This window comes from Sycon ciliatum, chromosome 1, assembly GCF_964019385.1.
Source record: "Sycon ciliatum chromosome 1, ocSycCili1.1, whole genome shotgun sequence".
In the NCBI taxonomy this organism is placed as follows: Eukaryota; Metazoa; Porifera; class Calcarea; order Leucosolenida; family Sycettidae; genus Sycon; species Sycon ciliatum.
This window is the reverse complement of record NC_088643.1, coordinates 38,563,117-38,585,771: the sequence shown is the minus strand read 5'-3', so window position 1 is coordinate 38,585,771 and position 22,655 is coordinate 38,563,117. Positions and strand designations below refer to the sequence as shown.

At 46.1% G+C, this 22,655-nt stretch overlaps 2 protein-coding genes across 2 annotated transcripts; one reads left to right on the top strand and one right to left on the bottom strand.

The window, feature by feature from the left end:
* Positions 1-396: 396 nt before the first annotated feature.
* LOC135824600 (transcription factor SPT20 homolog) lies at positions 397-17,025 on the bottom strand. The gene is made up of 16 exons (XM_065337336.1): positions 16,617-17,025; positions 16,062-16,157; positions 15,221-15,302; positions 14,843-14,900; positions 14,478-14,715; positions 13,817-13,876; positions 13,416-13,517; positions 12,819-12,933; positions 11,802-11,855; positions 11,213-11,335; positions 10,703-10,743; positions 9,204-9,271; positions 7,812-7,905; positions 6,681-6,801; positions 5,586-5,787; positions 397-2,269 (listed from the first exon to the last, which is right to left on the bottom strand). Exons 1-16 carry the CDS (start codon positions 16,733-16,735, stop codon positions 1,845-1,847), a joined length of 1,998 nt encoding a protein of 665 aa, XP_065193408.1. The 5' UTR covers positions 16,736-17,025; the 3' UTR covers positions 397-1,844.
* Positions 17,026-17,901: 876 nt separating this feature from the next.
* On the top strand, positions 17,902-22,643 carry LOC135824578 (ADP-ribose pyrophosphatase, mitochondrial-like). Its single transcript, XM_065337316.1, has 7 exons — positions 17,902-18,235; positions 18,759-18,857; positions 19,989-20,075; positions 20,403-20,508; positions 20,747-20,890; positions 21,440-21,553; positions 22,120-22,643. Exons 1-7 carry the CDS (start codon positions 17,934-17,936, stop codon positions 22,234-22,236), a joined length of 969 nt encoding a protein of 322 aa, XP_065193388.1. The 5' UTR covers positions 17,902-17,933; the 3' UTR covers positions 22,237-22,643.
* The last annotated feature ends 12 nt before the right edge of the window (positions 22,644-22,655 follow it).

The following is a 22,655-nucleotide window of genomic DNA, read 5'->3' as shown; positions in this document are numbered from 1 at the left end:
TGAAAATTGGCGTGAAGGCTGCCAAAAATTCTGCACCCCTTAGGAGGAAGCCTCGAATGTGAGCCAATTCTGATAAACGCCAATGGCCGGCACGACGAGGAAGAACGAAACGAAAAAGATCGTAACTTCACTTTCCCATTGCGCATTTTGACGATCAAAATATCTGCTTGCGCAGCTTGAAGGCAGGAAGGTGAATTCGCTTAGACTTCGCGAATCCAACGTAGAAAACGGCTGGAATCGACAGAAACATGGGCGAAACCTTGCCGAATATTTCCAGAGATTTGAAAAAGGCAGCAAGGTCGCGTACGACAGCATCATGGATCACTGGGGCGACGGGAAAATGTCGTACCGTACATAATGTCGCTGGATTATGCATGCATAACAGCCGTGATGCGTGTATCGATCGCACACCAATCTGGCAATCAGCATTATGCAATAATATCCGAATCGCATCATCACAAAGTGACTTCCACGTGCCACTAGTACACGCGCCATGTGCGAGCAGCTGACGCTATCTCGTGAGTATCGTCCCGGTTGACGTCTAGACCTGGCAAGAGTAGACCAACCTCGGCTACATACAGCATACAGACTGCAGAGATAGAGAGAGAGCACCTTCTCACAACAGTGGTGACCAGGGAGTCGTCGAATACAGTATTTTGACGACTCCCTGGTACATGGTACATACATGGTGGTGACTGACAGTGAGTCTGACTGTTGTTAAGTCAGCTGACGAGCTGAGCTCATGAGAGAGGGACGTCATACGGCCATGGGCAGAAGTTGGAAAAGGGAAACTGAAAAAGAGTGTAAAAAGAGGAAAGAAGAACAATTCAGAACAAACTTGACTACAGTAGCTACTATTTATAAAGTCTATGAGTATCAAGAAGACATCCAGAGCGAACACAGAATACAAGACTGACGGTACGAGAAGTCTAAGACAACTCCCCTAGAATAGAGAGGGTCAGAACCGGGTCTAACACCCATACGGTTCAGATGGTCACAACGGACCGGGGCTCTACCAACCGTGGATGGTTGTAGAAAGGTCACATTTTTCCGAACACGGTGTCCTCCATCTTGTTACATGCTGTCAACCAACAACATGTTTGAACAAACAAGGTTTATCTAATAGCCTGGTAGATCTACAGGAGTTGAATACTGTACACTTGCTGGTCTGGCCCCGGGGTTCACGGGTAGGTTATCACTTTGTTTTGCGGATTTTCTGTCTGGGGTACAGCAAGTAATGTTCCTCAGTACGGAGGCGCTGGCGGGAACTGAAGGCTTTCCATGCAGCAACGTGTCTCTCTCAGCAAGAGCAAAAGGAAACAAACAAAAAATCCGCAAAACTCAACTCAAGAAAAGATGTACATGCGATTTACAGCGTGAGAAAACCCAAATCCCAAAAAATATCAACAGTGCACTTTATGCACGCAGTAATAGCTAAAATTGAAAAATTAAAATACATATAAAGTAAAAGTGAGGTCAAAGGTCTACACTAGATATCACTACATATACAACATGCACACACATACACCAGGGTACTAGTTGAATGCAGGATTATCCACCTGAAGGGGCTAAAAGCAGTAGAACATCTGTTTGGCAGTAGTGCTAGTGGGACTTGTGAACAACACATAGCCAACCTTTGTGTACAGTCATGTGTCACTGTGACATGAGACGGAGCCTTATTTACAGTGCAAACAAAAGGATGTTTAAGTGCCCAGTATCCACCATGAACGGACGGACGGACGGCAACAGAAGTCACGTGGTTGCAAACCCGGCGGCTGCGTGCACTGTGCTGTACACTGTCTGAAGGTAACGAACGGACAGAAGCAGAAGTACCCGGTTCAACACTATTCAGCTGGGTCATCTCGTACCAATGAATCATCCAGCAAGAACGAAGAAGCATTTCCACCAAGCAACCAAGATCCATCTTCATCATTGGTAGCTTGCAGTGGTGCATCGCAGGAAGCGAACTGTTGCTGCTGCTCCTGCAGCTCATAGTGACGGTACAATTGTTGTTCCTGCTGTTGGTGCTGCTGCTGGTGCTGCTGCTGCTGCTGCTGTTGCTGCTGCAGCTGCTGTTGCTGTCGTTGCTGCTGCTGTTGCTGTTGTTGCTGCTGCTGTTGCTGCTGCTGCTGTCGATGTTGTTCCTGTTGTTGCAGCTGCCTCTGTTGTTCTCGTTGCTGCTGCTGTTGTTGCTGCTGCAGCTTAGGGTGGCTGTGTCGTTGTTCTTGGTCCTGTTCACGCCACACTTGCATCCGATCAGCAAGATGACCTGAAATGTTCAAAAGAGTGCACAAAACACAGAATTGTGTTTCTGTATCACAGCAGAATGCCGTCATATCAGAGCGTCAACTATCCGAACGATTCAGTGATTATCTGTAATGCCTGTCTGCACTGAGTTGAGGTTTTGCCGCTTTTGTCACAACAGAATAGCAGCAGCTTTAGAAGCACTGACAAGACTGCTGTAAGCTAACAACTATTCGGCGCATATTTATTTTTGGCTATTTTCGGCCTGATCATATTTGGCCGAAATTCGTTGCAGCCGAAATTTTGTTTTGCAAGGTTCAGTGCGACAGTGCACATGTATACAGGCAGCAGCAGTACAGGCCGGAAATATGTTGCAGCCGAATGATTGTGTTTTAGCCCTGGGAGGCCGAAATTTGAATGGGCCGAAAATTTGTCGACGTAGAGTATAACAGATTGTAGCAATACTAGTAGTAGGGAAAGATCAACATACTACTAGTATAACACTTCAAATAAAGCCGAGACTCATGAATACCATCGTGACGTTCATATTTCTACTTCTTTTAGAAGTGCATGTAACGGTTACAGTACTGCCTGGTGCCCAAGAACAGAGTTCCGAGTCACAGCCCAAGTTGTCCTTATTTTTCATGTAGAACTACTTGCCCAGGTTTGAGTAGTCAAGCCACCGTGCACATACGGGTATTCCGTTCCTGCTGGTGGCCGGGTCCCGTCACTATCATCATACTGAGAGGACATGATATACCCAATATTCGTTCGGTTTGGCACATTCGAACGAATATTTCTCATGGCGAATATTCGTTAACCCGGTATGAAGAGTTTACCGGGCGACTTCAAACTTTCGTAATAGGGGATTCGCACGACAGGCAAATCGACGTGCACCGGAACGTTGCTATGGTATTTCACCTGTGAACGAGAAAAGTGCCTGAAAGTGGCTGAAAAGTGCAAGCGAGCTGGGGGCCCACTTCCACGATTATCTTGGCGTGCACAAGTAATTTTGACACAAAAAAGCGCGAAACAAGACCTGAAAGTGCGCGAAATTCAAACGAAACTGAAAGAGATTCACACGACAGGTCAAAACAAGTGGCTCTCCGCCCTTTCTCTTTCCACCTTGTTGTTTCCGAGTTTTGCAGTGTTGCCTTGCCTTGTAGTGTTTTGTAGTGTTTGCCTTGCCGTAGATTTTATTAAAGATGGGAAAGACTGTGTTCTCTGACCACGCCGAGAAAAAGTTCCTCGTTTTGTGGGGTGAGATGCTGAAATCGTCAGACAAGAAGATGATGTCCCGCAAAGAGAAAGTCAGCATTGTCACAAGGAATCTCAACACCTACATGACTGAAATCGGAAGCAAAGAAACGTACACCGACCAGCAAGTCAATCACAAGATCGATTCCGCCAAAGTGAAAGGCCGGGAAATGTATAGACGATATTTCAAGCTCCCAACGCGTAGATCTTTCTGAGGCATACGCCTTGTGGTCGAATGTCCGCACGTACCACCAGTGTTTTTCGGAGCACCCGACATGGGGACCTGCAAATTCCCTGGAGATCGCTGTTGGTGAGTTGAACAAACAGAGACGTATTTCCGTGAATTGGTACTGCAATTTACATCAGAGAAACTTGTAATATACTGATGTCCTGATGCAATGCTTGAGGTAGATACATGATGTATACCTTCAGAAATTGGACCATATTGGTGATTCTTGCCTGCCATCAAATTGATTCATATCAAGGAAACAGGGGATATGAGATTTTGCACCCGTCAGTATAACTCCGTGCCGAATTTTGGTAGATTTACAGTATGGGTATTTTCCGCACACCGCAAAATCTGCCTTGCTTGTCAAGCTACGATAAGTGGAAGATGCCAAGCGCCTGTTTTCCGTCTCTGACGTAAATCCCAAGACCAATGGCAACCACCATCCGGGTGGAGTAATCGGAAGTGAAGATTTCTCCTCCTCATACATGTCTTACCACGTGAAGGAGTGGAGAAGCAGGCCCTACATGCATTGGCACATACTGTAAGACCAGTAATAAGTCGTTACGTACAAAACGATATCTACATGTACAGTCACTTGCCGGTTTCGAGACAGAATTCGTTAGAATTTCACCACGCTAACCCACAAAAATCCGGAGATCGTTAACTTTAGTAGACGTTAAAATATCTGGTCCTACAGTATGGCTGTCACTCAGCTGCAGGCTGCCTCCGCAGTATTTACAAAAGGGTTTGTCAAGCATACGGACATACCATTTGTGCTTCGCGCCATGCCCTGCGCACCTCTGGGATGGACTCGATGTCAAAATAGATGAGCGCCTGATGCTGGCCCTGCTGCGAGATGGTGTTTGGCCAGTCTCTCTCTCTCTCTCTCTCTCTCTCTCTCTCTCTCTCTCTCTCTCTCTCTCTCTCTCTCTCTCTCTCTCTCTCTCTCTCTCTCTCTCTCTCTCTCTCTCTCTCTCTCTCTCTCTCTCTCTCTCTCTCTCTCTCTCTCTCTCTAGCGTTGAACCCGGGTTCTAAATCCACCATTCCCAGTTTGCAAGGCTGGGTGGGGTTGTGAGCAGGCTTACATTTCATCTTTTCTTATTATTTCTGCTTTTCACCTCATTACAAAAAATTCTGCGCATTTTCCTCCATTTGCGCATAAAATCTAGACTGACAACCTGCTTGTTAAATCATGCACCTGCTTTCAGGTGTAAAAACCCTGTTGTAGAGGTCTCAGTCCTCATTTGTTAGACTTACCTGTCTTTATAAATGTAACTTACTCTCTCTCTCTCCCTCTCTCTCCTTCCCCGCCCCCTCCCCTCCGTATCACTGCAAGCGACTCTGCACCTTCCACGTGAACTTGCTGTGCACGTTCTGCCAACACCAACTGGCAGCTTTCACAGCGTTCGGTCAATCCAATGATGATGACCCATCCACAGAGCAACTTTGGGAGGATAGCTCGCCTCTTTCCCTAGACCTACTAGCATCACTGTTAATCAACCCAAACCTCTCTACAACTCGGAGAGCACAACCGCTGTCGTTGTTAAGGCCACACTGGACCCAACTCCGGGCCGCACAAGTACCTGCTCTCACCAGATGCACACAAGCTCGGCCAGGCCCAGTCGTAGCCGCCCATACCGGCTCGCTCAGGCCCAACACTATCTTGTGTAACGAAATGTTAGCAGAGTCCAGTGTGCATTATCCGACCATCCAGCAGCCCCACCCCACCCCTTCAGGTCATCTAGGCTTGCAGCCACATCGAGGCAGCTCGTGGCAAGTACACAACAAAGGCAGACAAAAGCACCCCTCAGCATACATCAGAAACAAACAAGGCATGTTTAGAACCTGCACTGACCTTGTTTCAGAGAAGCAGCGCCGCTACTGTCTCTTCCTCTACTGGTGCTGGTACGGTTTGCTGTTGCAGCAGCAGCACTGCCAAGCGGACTGATTGCAGCAAAGGAATGCTTCATGACTGCTGCATGGGGCAAACCATCAGTACCTTTGCTGCGTGCTGGAGCAATCCTAAGACTGGGTGAGGCCGAGAGAAGTCCCAGTTGCTGTCAACGACAACACACACAACCAGAAGAAAACTGTTCAAAGGCAGAGCATCATCACTGCACTGTACAACATGTACTGCATGTAGGCTAGCATTTTGTGCTTGTCGCAGGAAAGAAGGCCAAGCTCCCAAGCTGCCTGCAGGTGTTATTACATGCATGCAATACCAAACGAAGAGTCACACCCAGAATCTATTCCTGATCATGGCTACATTCATCCAGCAACAATACCAGGTAGGACAGTTCTATTGAGGTGTTGGCCACAGGCGTAGAAAATCTTCAGCTTCTCGGCTGACACTGGCATATACACTTTCACATCCTTGTGGAAGACACTCTTCAAACATCTACTTTCCCCTCAAGATCATATTGTGTACACGTACTCATAGTCTCAAATGCAAATCAAAACTTGATTTTCAGTAGTGACTTTTAGTCTTTTTTTTTAGAGCATTTGCTCCAATCACTTTGATCTCACTAGCTAACTTTGACCAGCCATTCTAGAGATAGAAAAGCACTTATTGGGAACAAACGGGAGGGATGAGAGACTAGAAGATAGAGCAAGCATGGTATAATTTGTATGTACTTCAAAGTACGCGTGTACACACAGTACACGTACTACAAGCCTTGTCAAGTAATAGTTGAAATTCATTGCATAGCGTCACACTGCCTTGAAAACTCGCACAGCCTATAGATTTTAGACTCTGAAGGCGATAAAAAGTCAACACGTTGAAAGCCAAGCATCTGCGTTGACACCAGTATTTTGACGAAACCCTTTGTTTTTTTTTATCCTCCCTGAAAACACTACTACTGCGTATAAGAGACTGCCCGACCTCTGACAACCCACACCTCATCCTTTATGTGTGCAAATCACTTTGTGCTTGCCTGGTAACCGTATTTACCTGGCCAGGGAATCTTGCTTGGCTTGGTGTGGCTGACGTTTTGGCTGGATGTGCTACCTGTTGCTTTGCTGCAGCTCTGTCAGACTCCAGCCGAGGTATGTACTGTTCCTGTAGGTAGAGTCTGAGATAAAACACAACAGCACAGTCAATATCATGTAATTAGGCAAATTCGCCTGTTCGTTCTTCGACTCTAAATTAAACAAACAACAACAGCACCACAGCAAGGTGTTCAACAGCACCACAGCACGGATCCACACAAGATAACAACCAAAACACCGGAGCCACCAGGAATGACCACTACGCATACACGCTACCAACGACAACAACCCTAAAAGTATGAGCGTTTGCCACGCATTGAACATAGAACCAATGACATGTACAGAGAAAATGCTTGGGAGAACACACCGATTCCCACGGCACTGAAAGTTCGAACCAGTTTCATTGACTTTAAAAGACATTTTGGCACTCGGCCATTGTCAGGTAAATGAAACACAGATGAAAGAAGCCTTAACACTTCTTCAGGTATATGGTACAGTTGTTCTATGTAACATCCGACCCAGCGTGCACGATCCGCCCTGGAAATGGTACGAATGCTGCTGGGCATACTACAATCAGGCCCGGAGCTCGCTCCCGGGGAGTGATACGATCTCAGGGCCGATCATTTCCCCACACCCAATTTCACGGCCATGGGAAGATGCATCTCTCGCTCTGTGTGTGTGTGTGTGTGTGTGTGTGTGTGTGTGTGTGTGTGTGTGTGTGTGTGTGTGTGTGTGTGTGTGTGTGTGTGTATCACACCTGTTTGTTTCAGCTACACATTCCTCTAGCAACAGCTAAACAACTAGCACAGTACTCATCAGTCCTCGCTGGACTAGAAGAATAGTTCATGAGTAAGAGACGGAGAGACTGTAGTGAGGGTGTACGAGGGTAGCTTACTAGTACTTCTACATAATCAACAACACATGGAACACTGCTTGAATGCTGGAATTGGCACTGGCCCTGCAGATGCAGTGATGTCATCGGAACTGGTCCAGGGTGCCAGCTTAGAAGTTTGGGTCAGATTTCACCTGGTGCAATTGCATTTCCCCCCAAACTGTAGCAGTCGGCGTGGCACACTGATTCGCTGAAGATTACCTCAAAGACTTGAGAGATGTCAACTGTTGACTTTGCAGATCCAGCTGAGACGAGAGGTGACTGTTGGTAACAGCCCCACCGGCATCCAGAAGACCTGTCCATAGGAAGGGAAGGGAAGGTAGATGCACACGCATTGTAATAGCTTATAGTCCATGTACAAAGGATATCACACATACGACATAAAACACTGTTGTGATTGGCCCTAACCCTGCAAGTTGTAGTAACAGTCACCTGACATGAAATGACAGCTACACCATAGCTCAGTGGTTATAGGGGATTCACACTACGGCCAAAGTCACGTCTGAACGTGAGTGTCTATGGAGATTTTCTTTGGGCGCGACATTGGAATCGTGAACTGCTGAAAACGTGGCCGCGATCAGAATCCGGCATGTGTGGACGTGGATCGACAGATTCGACAGCCATACGTGCGTGGCGCAGTCTTCCCAGTACAGGTGGAATCCTGATACAGTAATTCGAACCCTAAAATGCCAGGGAAAAACTTCTAATTATCCGGACATTCTAACTATCCAAACATGTACCCACAACACATTATGTATGTCAAAAATGACTCAAAATGCTCGCATTGACACGCAGAGTTTCACTATGCACCTTTAGACACAGATTTAGTGGACACTGAACTGCCTGTGCATGCAAACCAAAACTGATTTGCAGAAAATAAGGTGAACTTCTAATTATGCTTTGCAAACTTCGAATTATCAGCACACAAGTCCCACACATTTTCTATGTAAGTGAATTCCGTGGGACCAAGACGTCGCCAGGTGCCCATGATCTCCATTTCCTCCATGTTCACCAATCTGTGTTGTGACGACTGGCTATTCCTGAATAAAATACTGCAGGACTGATTGAAGTCCTTCTCATCACTGTCATCGCCAGAACGATTAGGTTTTACGAAAACAACGTTGTGGGGGTGCTGAAAGGTGTTCAATATTGCCATCCAAAAGCAGCCGCAACATTGTGCCTTTTGCCTCTGAGCGACAAAGTCACAATGGAAATGGGTTCATTTGTTTTCGCTTTTCCTTAGTCGGTCCACTTTCAAAACTCTGCATCTCTGCTCAAACTTCGCGCCCGCGCATCCTGATCTCCTTGGAAACGTCAAAAATGCTCCTCAGACGTGAACGTAGCCTGGATTGCTCCTGTGCAGTGTGAACTGACAAGGATGCAATCGCCGATCAGGCGCATTCGAGTCATAGAAAAGTGACCACGGTTGATCGTAGTGTGAATACTGAATACCCTATTAGAGCATCACTGGCCTCAAGTGAATGTCCCTGCTTCGACTCCTGGTGGGGACAGTCAATTTTTTTTCTTCAGACTTTTCCCGTTTGCATCTTTCCCTCAAAACAATGAATATGACACGCAATAACTGTGACTTACCATTTCTCTGGAAGTTCTCAATGTTGTCTTGAAGAGAGGTAGCAGCCGCCTGACACACTTGGACAGCACTGGCAACGCAGAAGAGAAAGAGAAGAACTTTCAACTCTCTGCCAAAAACTACAACATGCATCACCGCCACTAATATTACGGAGGATTAGCAAGACGAAATTCGCGTTCGCGTTCGCACTCCAAGGAAAGTCGAACTCGGTGACAGAATTCGCGTTATGAGAAGGATTAGCAAACAGAATTCGCACATGCATGACGTTGACACGATATACAGGTACAGCGTGGTAAATTTATGACTGCTCTGACACGAATCCGCGATTCGTGTTCCGACTACTTTTCCGAACGAAAACTGCGAAAGTTCGCAATCCAGTTCGCGACCTGAAAAATGTTTGCGAACGCGAACACGAATTTCGTCTTGCTAATCCTCCGTATTATCGGAGAGAAATCCTCTGTCGAGAGAGAGAGAGAGAGAGCTCATAAGGGGTCGTCGCAAAAGTTTGTTGTCGTCCTTGAAACGAACATCGTTCATTGGGGGGGGGGGAGCTAAAATCACAAGTCGACGGACATACAGAAGGTAGAGAGTACCACGCTTCGGATTTGTTGTGACCACTGGCTGAATTTCGTTTTTCCATTATTAGTGCACATGCGTTCCTGGCCACTCGAGCTGAAGACTTTCGTAGGGGGTGGGGGTGAAAAACACCATGTCGGAATCAACAGATGAGAAATGAAATGGACTTTGTCACGGATCAGCAGCTCAATGTATACCGTACTCTCCAGAGCGTTAGCCACACCAGGGCCTAAGTCGCACCCCCTTCATGTGGGAGCATAAACAATCATGTATTTTTAACTAGTTTGGTTGGCAGGTGGGAGTTTAAACCGCACCTAAGGCTGTGTATTTTATTCCACTTCCACCAATATCGGACCAAATCGGTGTATTAGGTACATGGAGAAATGTCGCGATTGTACAAAGATATTCGTAGTACACAAGGTACAGTGGAATGACATCATACCACTTCCAGGCCTTGCAGTCGAATGACATCATGCCACTCGGAGGTCTCCAGGCCTTTTCAGGTGGATACTGGGCACTCAAATGTTACTGCCGCTGCTACCGTAGAACGTGGCCAGCCAATACGGTCTGTCGCATCTTGTGAGATGAGCAAGTTGCTCGCAGTATCTCCCAGACAGTGTCAGGATCATGATAGGTCAATTCCATAATACAGTGAGACCTCACATAACCGCACACATCCGTTTTCCACAAAAATATCCGGATAGGTGACGGAACCGGATAATCGAACACACATACTGTATGTATGCATGGCATATGCTGTAAATCGGTAACCAACGATTTTCTTCTGGATGGCGAGGGATCCGCATAAAAGAGGACCGGATAAGCGAGGTCTGACTGTAGACTAACAGTAAACAGTTACTAAACACAACGCGCAGTGGAACACACACAGCATGCAGCATACACAAACCAAGATGAAGACTCTCACCTCTGAAGGTTAACTTCTTCGTCGGAGTTCACAGTTTCTTGCTGCCGAGGAAGAAAACACAAGAAGCAGAACATAGGAAATTTACAGTAGCTCTATCTCTCTGCTTCTCAGCCTCCATGTCCACTTCACTCTCACCTGTTCTCTCTTCACATGACTGTATTGTTACCAGACTACAAGTAGATGAACCTACATTATCATCAAAGCAAGTGGTCTCCTTGCTGCAAACTCAAGGTGTGTCTTGCCAAGACTGTATTTCTGGGTGTTTAGGTGAAGAAAGTCATATTGTATAGTATACTAGTAGCGCCACCAGGGCAACAGCAATAATGGCGGCCTGAGTGCTGCCTCATAGCAACCACAATAGTGACAGGCCGAGTCATTGGGCTAGTAGCAGTGCCCCTCCCCCACCCCCCCCCCCCTCCCCTCCGCTCCCCTGATCACCACCAGTCCACCACTAAACATTGACAATGGCAGTGTATCCGTGGCCAAGAATACAATCTTGCAGGCACCCACCAATTTGTAAAGACTTGACGAATCCTTGCGCAGAGCTTCCAGGGCGGATAGACTGGTTGTTTCTGCAGTCAGGCAGCACTTCTCCTTGCTATCACGTTGCAAGATGGCATCCAGGATATCAATCTGAACGACGCAAGGGAAAAAGGAATGCTACCAGATCCTGCACAACAATGGTGCTATGAGCGTATAAACCAGTACATACGGTATGTGCAACTCCATATAATTACGAGCTTGAGAAAGAGTAATTCGTCTGTCATGTCATTTTGACGTCAAGGTATGTTAGGAAATAGAAGGTATGTGAACTACTTCCTCCAGTTCATTAAAATTGTCGCCCTTGTATATATTTGCTTATAGAACTTCAACAATTTACTAGTACCTTGCTTGTGAGATGGGTAATTTCATACCAAGAAGAAGAAAAAGCAACCGTAACTTACTATGCTCACTCTCTTTCCCGTGTTCTAGAATGTTATAATGTAATGTTTGCCAATAACTGATCATGTCAACTGAAGTCTTGTGCGTCGGTGAGTGTGATGTGGGCCTATCCGAGCATGTCTTAGCTTCTGAACATGTACGGTGCCGAAACCCTTACCGACTGAGATTGTGATCCAAGAAATGTCTCCAGATGTGACCTGTGTTCTCGAAGCTTACAAAACCAATACAAGGCAAACACAGGGCAAAGAGACAAAACAAAAATTACTGCTGTTGGATACTTGTGTGATTCTGATTGATTGATTATTATTATTATACGCACGTCCGCGTTTACGTCAACAGTAAGTCCACGTATTCGCATGTGCCAGAAGACAGGCAGAGTGGGCAGGGAGGAAAACAAAAATAAACAAAAGTAAAAAATAAATGTAAGACAGCAGGCGATAGGCACATAACTCATGTTCGATGATAGGTGCTCAATGCACGGGATCTATTCGAAAGATCAAAAAAATAAAACAAGAATAACAGACAACGACGATAGGTTTGTAACTCATGGTCGATGGTAAGTGCTAAATGCACGGGATCTGTACAATGCCTCTGTCCCATCCGTTAGTTACTGCGTACACCCTGGCACAGCTCGCGCCACGCAGGCCTGATAATTCACAAAATAAATTGCATCTCTTGGGGGCCATCCGGCGTTGTCGATAATTCTCACAGAACGAAAAAGTTAACTTACGACCCTCCCCCTCCCACCCTGCTGAAAGAAAAATATATCGACTTGACAGCTAGAATGCATGGAGGGTTCAGCTGTCAATACTTCCAAACGAAACTCTCCTCGACCCGCACAACCAAAACAAAACTTTTTCGTTTCGTGTAGCAGATTGATAATTATGGACCGCCTCGCGTCCCTTATATCATCACCAGAATAGACATGGTCTAGCGGAGAGAGAGAGACAGAGACAGAGAGGGGGAGAGAGAGAGAGAGAGAGAGAGAGAGAGAGAGAGAGAGAGAGAGAGAGATAGATAGAGATAGAGAGAATGACTGAAACCTTCACTGAAGTAGAGATACACCAAGAGACTTCAGAAGCGACTACACTGTAGATCCTGCATTCTGTTAACCAGTAGTCAGTCATGGAATTGGACTTGCGCATACAACTTATGTGGCAAAGGGGTAGCTAACCTGACGGATGTTGTTCTTTCTAACATCTTGACGGGCTTCCATTTGCTGTCTACCATGAGACTGTCCTGCGGCGGTTTTCAATGTTTCCTTGGCTATCCCGGACAGGTCATGACGACTAGACAAAAAAAAGAGACAAAATAACTGTTATGACTGTCTCCTGGTCACATTTTTGAGGAAATCGGTCGAAAGTAAATGAAAAAAGGGGAATTAGTTCTTTAAAGCCGAAGTCTTCACAACAGAAATGCACTTCCACCACACAAGCAAAGTGTAATGACAGGCATGTGACCCATGACTGTATTAGTGCACTTGGTTTACACACGGCCGTACAAGGTACGGTTCGTTATAAACATAACTGGCTCGCTACAAAGGGTCAGTTTTGTATGGGTTCAAACAGGGACATGGACAATGGTTCGCTATAACTACGGTAGTTATCACGAAATTCGCTATATGCGAGTTGATTATAAGTGGAGTCGACTGTGCCTTCAACCAACTGGCTTACACACACACACATTACACACACACACACACACGCGCACGCACGCGCGCACACACACACACACACACACACACACACACAGTATGGAACGACGGACGTACTTTGCAGCCAGGCAACATCGATCTTGCTCAGAGGCCTTCTGTATTTTTTGCTCGAGTTGTCGAAGAGACCTGCTGAGCTGACGATGGCGGTCCGTCAGTTCTCTGCAACACAAAGTTGGAGACTGATGTCACGACAAGATCAACTACAGATATCACTGGTCATTCTCAACCACAGCTAGTGACATGTTGAACAAGTGCCGTTTGCAAAAGCAAGTTTTTAGAAGTAGAGGGACCCAGCATGAAAGCAAAGGTTACGCCCATACCTATTTCAAATTGGGATTCTTGAGTTGGACAGACCCAGTGCAAAAATATCACGTTGAGTCCAACCCCTCCCAAGAACACACTACCTGACCCGTCGAAAAGCAATTCTAATCCACCAACAGCAGCAGCGAACTGCTTACGTGGCATAAGAGTGCCATTCCTTCCGTAACATTGCCAGTTCAGCCGTCTTCTCCAGAAACCTGCAACAAGGAAGAGGAGCAAGCACACACACACACACACACACACACACACACACACACACACACACACACACACACACACACACCATTGGACGCCCATTGCCGGAGGCGATGATAGCGATGCTACAGCAGAAACCATAGCAACTTGTGCTGGGATTGCACCATTCAACAGCTTGCAACACACACACACACACACACACATACACACACACACACACACACACCACACACACCTGTCCTGTAGAGCCACTGCCACATGGGTCACGTGGGCCCTCGAGGGGCATGAGAGAGGAAGACGGAGCACGCTGATGACGTCGGAGGTTGTCTCATTCTCCCTCTCTTCTCTGTAACAAATTTCAAATTTCATCGGGCGATATTCTAAATCCACTCGGGGTTTGTCAGACCTCCGCGAGTGGCGACATCGGGCACAACTGAAAGTCACAGCATCAAATCAGCAATGGAAAGTGCTTGACGGAGAGACACCACACACACACAAACACAAGCACACACACGCACGCACACACACACACACACACGCACACACATTAAAGACCTTTGTAAGCTGGCCGGGCAGTGAAAATGGTAGGTGACTATAACTTACTGCTGGCAGTGCATCATAGACCTGGCCTGAAGGACTTTCTGATAAGACATGTCCAAGGAATGCTCCGGTGTGTCACTCGAATCCGGTGCTGTCGCCGAGAGTGCTTTGAAAGGAGCGTTGGGTAACTGTGATGATGTTGATGCAACATGCCGTGCTTCAGCTGAATGGAAATCTTGACTTATGGAGCGTCGCAGCCCGTATGTTGTCAAAGAGAGGAGAAGGAGATAAAACCGCTCTCCTGAAAGAAGAGAACCCAGGCATAGAAGAATAGATTACCTTACGCCTGGGGACAAGCCTGCACCACCACAGTAAACCAACGGCCAATTCTCAGGAATGGCTACTCTACAGACATAACAGCTTCTCACCAGAAGGTGACATTAGTGCTGAAGCCGTGACATTGCTTAGATTAGAAGATGGATCCTCCTACACAACACACAAATACACACAGACACAGACACACATACGGGGCAACACCCTCAATGAAGCTTGTCGACAGGTAACTGTGACTACAACCTCAACCTCAACTTCAACTCTCTCTCTCTCTCTCTCTCTCTCTCTCTCTCTCTCTCTCTCTCTCTCTCTCTCCCTCTCTCTTTCTCCATCTCACCGGATGGCGGGAAGTGTGAGCTCTATGTTGGCAGCAGCCAACCTCTTCACAGTTTGGACATATAGATAGATGTAGATAGACACATTCAATCCCCTAAGAAGATGTGGTCACAGGCACAACATATTTAGCTGCTGACCTTAGCTAGGTTGGTCAGCCAGTTGGTACATGCTTTGCGAAATCCTTGCTCTTGCTTCTTGTCCGAAATTGGCCAGCAATCCCTATAGGGGAGCAGACATGAAAAATGGTAGATCTGAAGATCTTCTGTCCATACACAACGTCTGTCTACTTTCAGGAACAACTAATCATTACTATAAGACATGTAATGCAGCCAAAGAGCACCAACTGCATATCTCCACGAACACTACCGGTACAAAATAAAAGAAAAGAAGGGCTGCAGACCATTTTGGAGAAGCTACTGTGAGAGATTTAGGATTGGGCGCTAAGTATGACCACATGCGCCTGGGACAGGTGAGAGTGAGAGTGAGAGTCAGTGCATCCCAGACTTACCACTCTAGGCATTAGTGTAGATCCACACGTTGTCACTTTTCAGTGCTGCTGGTCACAATGCATAAGGAGTCTTAAGGCCGATTTACAATACAACTTTTTGCGACGCGACATGCGACACCTGCGACAAGCTGCGACCTCGACACACGATTCACAATGTTCTACGTTTTTGCGACATACCTATGCAGTACATGTACTATGCACGTGCATCCAGGGCAGAAACTATGCTCCATTTGTGTATGTCGCACGTCGCACGTCGCAAAAGTTGAACTTTCTTCAACTTCTGCTACAAGTACCTTGCGACTGTATGCGACAGCTCACAACATGCATTTATGCATTTTCTTGTTACCTCCTACTCGCATGCATATGAGTACCCCCCCCCCCCCCACACACACGCACGCACACGCACATACACACGCGTAAGTACGGATGCATGCAGCGGCACGCACAAACACACATATACACCCACCCACCTTAGTTCTTGCTTCGCCAATGCAGAATCCAAGCGAAAGAAAAGAAAGTGAAGGATGACCTCCATTCCTTTTCGATTCGGCAAGTCAAACATATCCCTGGGCAAATGGACAAGAGAACAGGCATGATAACTGCTCATGCACTTCGAAGTATTTCACATGACAAGTATGTTGCCATATACTGAGTACTAGTACAGCTGAACAGCACAGGGAAATACCAGTAACCAGGAGCACAGTTCCAAGTTGCACAGTTGTGATGGTCTGGGGAACATGCTGGTGCGCTTCATCAAGCCCGTGGGGCGTGGGCTACTAAACCATCAACAGGGATGAATCAAATCACTGGTGCATGGAAGAGTACACACATTACTTGCTATTTGTATATTCCAGAGCCCAGTTTCAGGTCAATGAAAGCAATTTTATAGAGTACTGATAGAGTACTGATACATGTACTTCGGAAGAATAGCACTGTATTGCGATTGTCTAGATTCGTTGTACTGTAACTGTGTGGCACAATGATACAATTGACTGAAAGAACTATTCATTAGAAAGTGGACTCACTTTGAGAAAGAGATTTTGTGTTTGGCTTCGGCCTCATCCTGGGGAAATCCCAGAAGTATCAAGTTTGTGAAGGCAATCTCTTTGATATCATACGCAGGGTATGAAGCACTGGACGTCATGTTTAGCAGTCCACTCTCAGACAAGGAAAAGCAATGGGCAAGGTTCTATAAGTTAGTTAGTTTGTTGAGAGATTTCTCACGAAGTTCAGAACACAAAACTTCACTGCAAGTGTAACCTTTTCGAATTGATTCTAGTGCACCATCAAGTTCTCGGGCTGGCTTGACACAAAGATAGTAGCTCTCCGCAGGGTCTTTGCAGCTCTTCTCTTCCAAACTTATCGCTACAAGTATGTTTAGGAACACCACAAACAATTGTGTGTATGTACAAAAATCACGTGTGTTGATGATTATTTCCAGATTCGATTTTTGAATTCGTCATTATGCTTCGCGCCATATCGAAAAGAAACGCAAAAGCTTTGAAAGTTACGTTACTTCTTATCTTGATCATGCTCTAGCTCTAGCTCTGTCAGCTTTCAGCTCAGATCATTATTATTATCATCATGTCGATCGACATGTTTCGACAGAACTGAGAAAAATAAGTGACAGGTTCGGAGAGGTGGGGACGCCTGACTCAACGCTGATGAAAGTCACACCGGCAGACGTAGTGTACTGGTGAATGAGAAGGGTTTTACAAGGCAAAGCAAGATTCAGTCATAGATCTAACGTTGGGTATAATATGAGCCGTCAGATGCAAAAAGGTACCTTATGACATTTTTGGCCAAATCGAGTTAACGATTGTTTCAGATACAAGAGAGGTTCTGCACAACGAAAGTTCGAACGAAGTTTCGCGACAGGCCTTGCGAAAGTGTGTACGAATTTTCGCACGAACTTTGTGTTCTGCACATTTTCGTAGTTTGCACGCGCCAAGTGCACGTACGACATGACCCAATCTCACGAAACTTCCTACGAAAGTTCATTTCGCGTTCCCTGCAAGTTTCGCGTCCAAAGTTGCGAAAGTTCGTGCGAAGTTTCTCACTTCGTGACGTAGAGCGAAAGTTCGTACACATTTTCGTTTTGCAGAACCTCTCTACAACCTGGTCAGGAGAGTGTCGTACAAAAAACCAGGTCCAAAAATCTCAATTCATCACCGAGTTACCCTGGAAACTATCCGGACTATCGATCACATATTCACAGAAAATACTTTTTCGAACGCGATTTTCTCAACTGCGAGCAAAACGTCATAAGGTACCTTTTTGCATCTGACGGCTCATATTACATGACTTTTGACATTTTTATTTTTACCACCATCCCTTTCTTAATGGTAAACCTACTTGCATCGTTACGCAGTGGCTTTGCTCTTGCTTTCAAGAACGTGCCAGAGTCGCGAGTGAATGCTTATGTTTCTAGTGGTTGTAGCCTGAAACCAACACTTGTGGCAGCCATGATGTTGCACACAAAGGCTAGGCAAGCTCAATATCCTGGAGCTGGGGATGATATACAGCGATTCCAAATCAGTGATGATCATGTCAGCTGGGACAGCAACTGTGCTGAATACACTCCGGTTAATTACACTGCTCCAGTTGTTCTCAAGCAGCCTGTCTGGGCCGACACAGACATCAGGTGGGCAATTGGGTGTGGCATGGAAATGCATTGTATGCATGATGAAATACATAATAAAATGCATACGAATAGAATGAATTAACGAGTGAATCCAGCCATGAAATAACCGGTTTGCTATGAAACGTTAAAACCCAAGCCAGTAACATTGACAAGATTCTCCACTTGAAATTGTGATATTCTAGAAGTGCTGGTGGAACTCCGCTCTATGAAGAATCTACTTGCCGCTGCACCAGTGCATGTGTGGTCAGGTGATAGCACGCTTGTACTGAGCACTGCCGTAATGCTGGACAATGATAGCTGGAGTGTTTGGAGTTGGAGCCGGTCAGTATTACTATTGGGCTTGTGTGTGTGTGTGTGTGTATACATCATGTGTGTGTATACATCATGTGTGTGTATACATCATGTGTGTGTGTGTGTGTGTGTGTGTACATCATGTGTGTGTATGTGTGTGTATACATCATGTGTGTGGGTGTGTACATCATGTGTGTGTGTGTACATGGTGTGTCTGTCTGTGTGACAATAGGTCGGGCAGTGCACAGCAGATCGCATTCAACACACTGGACGGCAAGATTGACAGACGTAGCCGCAATGGCGAGTATAGTGTGGTAGATGGCGTTCCGCAGTAAGTTGCAGTACCCGTACTTGCCTAGACAGTATCTTGATTGGTGCATGTAGATCTACTGCTTGTCTATTGATTGCCAGAGAGCATGAAACTGTGAGTAGTTCTATTAAAGAGCACATAACCCCCCAAGAGTGTGCAACTCGACTATGGGTGCTGTCCCGACTGAATTTCAAGTTGACGTCATTTTTATGACGCAGTGCCCACTGGACACATACATGTATTATCAGACGTAGCCTGAACGTGTGGTGGACAAAGCCCCTTTTGATCCTGTACAAACTACGTAAATCACTGGTGCCTGGAGCGTTGACTGATAAAAATGACGTCAACTTGAAATTCTGTCGGGACGGCAGGGTATGCAGGAGTTGCACACTCTTGGTTATATCTATCATGGCCCGACCTCGAGGGTCTGTCCAAAGCCTGCGTTGCGAACAACACCAAATAGGACCGTCACGAAGTATGAGCGAGACCCAGATTTCAAGTGCACAATGTATGCACGCCATCAATCACCAGCCCACCAAGAGTTCAATTTCAAGGACATGCCTTGCATAATGTACAAGAAAGAGAGAGAAAAAGAGATAGAGGAAGAGAGAAGGGACTGGAGCGAGATTGAGGACGAACACCAGCAAAACAGGGCTTATATTCCCGAGGAGCAACCATGACGACACAGAATACAAAAGGGAGGAATGCAGAATTAGAAGGCCGGATAGGATAAGACGGGGTGTAAAACGGCAGAAGCTAGATTCCTATTCAGTTTCATAATATAGCACCAGATTGTGACAGTTGTGAAGGACAGCAATACATGTAATGTGTTCGTTAATTAATTAAGCAATGAAGCAATGTGTAAATGTGCAAAAACTATGCAGTCAAGTGAGGTGAGTGATAAGATAATGAGTTTGAACCAGGGAGTAGTAAAATACTACTATAAATACTACTCCCTGGTTTGAACAGAGTTACCGTACTCCCCACTGCTGTGGTGCTGACGTGACTTGTCAGGCTGCTGGTTGCTTGTCAACTGTCGCTGATTCATCACCTGCCAGGCTTGCCACGGTTGCCAATGTGCCTTGTTCGACTTCGGGCCACGACATATCAATGCTGTATTGATGTGCTATGCTGTGAATTGTGATGTTGCAGAAATCCAGCTGGACGAACGGGCATGACTGGCCGTGGCTTGCTAGGACGCTGGGGGCCAAATCATGCAGCCGATCCTATTGTCACCAGGTACGTGTACTCTCAACAGCCATGGCGAAAAGTAACAGACTGTATGCAGTATGCACATGTGCATGTGTTTCAGAAGGGAATGAAGGATGGAATATGGGGGGGGGGGCATACATATGCAGTGAATTGCTACTGTTACACAGTTGGAGTAACTTGAAGACATGATCATAACTTCATAAGTGTTCAACTACCATGATGTGAGTTGGTATTACATGTACGCGTCTTTTTGTAGCTGCATACTCTATATTTACTGCACATGCACCACAATGTGATGCATGCATCGCGACTATCATGGACCTTGGCCCATTGTGCTTTGTACATGTACTCCAGGTGGCGAAGAGATGCTGGTGGAAAGGTTGAAGAGAAGAACGGTCAACGAGTGCTGGAATTCGTGTCGATACAACGTGCTGACTCCGGTGCATGGGCCATACCTGGTGTAAGTCAGTGCAGTGCTATCATCGACGCTGCTGCTGCTTGCTACTATTTGTACAGTTTGTATGCGTGACTGTCTTCAGTGCATGCTGCTGCTCTCATTGCTGCATGCACTGCACTCATCTATTGCGCACCCTGTTGCAAAAAAACGTCCCTTAGTCCTCTTCCTTCCAGCTAGCTATATGATCAATACAACCTCTTGATAAAGCACACTTTTGATTCTGCTTTTGATTTCTTTGCAGGGTATGGTAGATCCTGGAGAGAACGTCTCGGCCACATTGAAACGAGAATTTGGTGAAGAGGCGCTCAACTCGCTTGAATCAGATGAAGGTGTGCGCAAAGAAATGGAGAAGAAACTTGATGGTATATTTCACAGTGGCGAAGAGGTATGGCGGGGCTTGGTTCACATGATTTTCTGCCCTGTGATATGCGACATACAGCGCTTGCGACAAGATTCTTGCTGTATGCTGTGGCAAGGCCACTGTTGCAGAATGTGTCCAAAGTTCCACTTTGCCACGTGGGGCACGCATCACTGGAGTAGAGTTTCCAGGGAGATTCATGCTGGCTGCATGTGCTATACACCTGCATATGGACGTCACAGAAGTCAAAGTATTTGTGAATTGTGTGTCATGGGGTGCAGCTTGTTGCAGGTGTTGCATGCAGGAAGCAGGAACCCGTACGTGAAATTAGTGAATCATGCTCGTGTACACAGTGCGAGTTGCTTGCATGCCGCTAGAACTGGCCATGGACATGGAGTTAGGATGCGCCGCTACACGTACTTTGGCGTTACATGTGAGTGTTCTGTACATGCGGTCCTGCTGTCTTCACTTCCAGGTACAAATGGTGTGTGTGTGTATGTGTGTGTGTGCATGTGTGTGTCTGTGTGTGCGTGTATGTGTGTGTGTCTGCGTGTGTGTTCTCTAATGATTTCATAGGTGTACCGTGGTTATGTTGATGATCCGCGTAACACGGACAATGCCTGGATGGAAACCGTAGCTGTCAATTTCCATGACGACACAGGAGAAACGCTTGGAAAGTTCCAACTTCAAGTAAGTGCATCAGAAGTAGTTTGGACTTTGGTGAGAATTTTGCAAATTCAGACGCCAGTCACCTGCGTATTGCTCTTTATCTCCAAGCATGTGTACAGCTTCCAGGAAGTACTTGATAGTTGATGTTATTGTTTTCTTTTTGCCTTCCACTTTTCGTTTGAGGCGTCCATGAAGAGGAACTATACGAAAGTGAATTGTGGTGTTGTGTTCTGTAATTTGCATACTGCAAAAACGGGTAACGTTTGCGACAATAAATGTTTGCGTTTTACAAATTGAGACTGGTTTGCGCTGCGAGTCGTTCTACAGTCATTCTACACAGTCGAGTCAGTCCTTGCACTGAACTTTACATGGCGCGAGTTTGCGTTGTTCAAAGTTTGCGATTCGCCCGGATTCGGGGCCTCTCGCAAAATTCGCAAACATGTTTACGTCGCAATAGTTACCAGTTTTACAGTACTGTATCTTGTACAACGTATCTGTTTATGGCATGCACACTCATATGATTGTGTGCGCGCGTGCGTGTGTGGTGGTGATGTGTGCGTGTGTGTGTGGTGTCTTTACATGTACAGGCCGGTGATGATGCCAAGGCAGTGCGATGGCAAGCCATTGACAGTGACATGGCCATGTATGCTAGTCACAAATTCTTCTTGCAGAAATCTGCAGAATTAAGAGGTGCCAATTTCTGAGTTGTTCCTAGTTGTTTTTTATTAGCGATGCTGGCTGGTTTCCTTGCATCTAGCCGTTTTATACTTTCCTCGTCTTCCGACTCCTATTCTTCATGTAGTCTATATTTGTAGTTGAATAGCATTCCAAATGTAGTTGGCCATCTATACATGTCCGTGGCTATACTGCAATGTTGTGTACTTCATACATGTAGTGTAGAGTAGACCACTGCACATGCAGTTTGCAGCGAATGAAAACGTCGAGCTTCTCCTGCTCATTGTAATGATACTGTTGCAAAGTTTCCGTTTCTGTTTATTTTTATATTGGTCAAGTACCTTTACTTTTCTTCACGAAACTCCTCTCCACTGATCCACTTTCGGTTTTTCATAATAATTGTATCTTCTTCTAAAAAAAGGTCTTTCACCCTTCATTTGACACTATT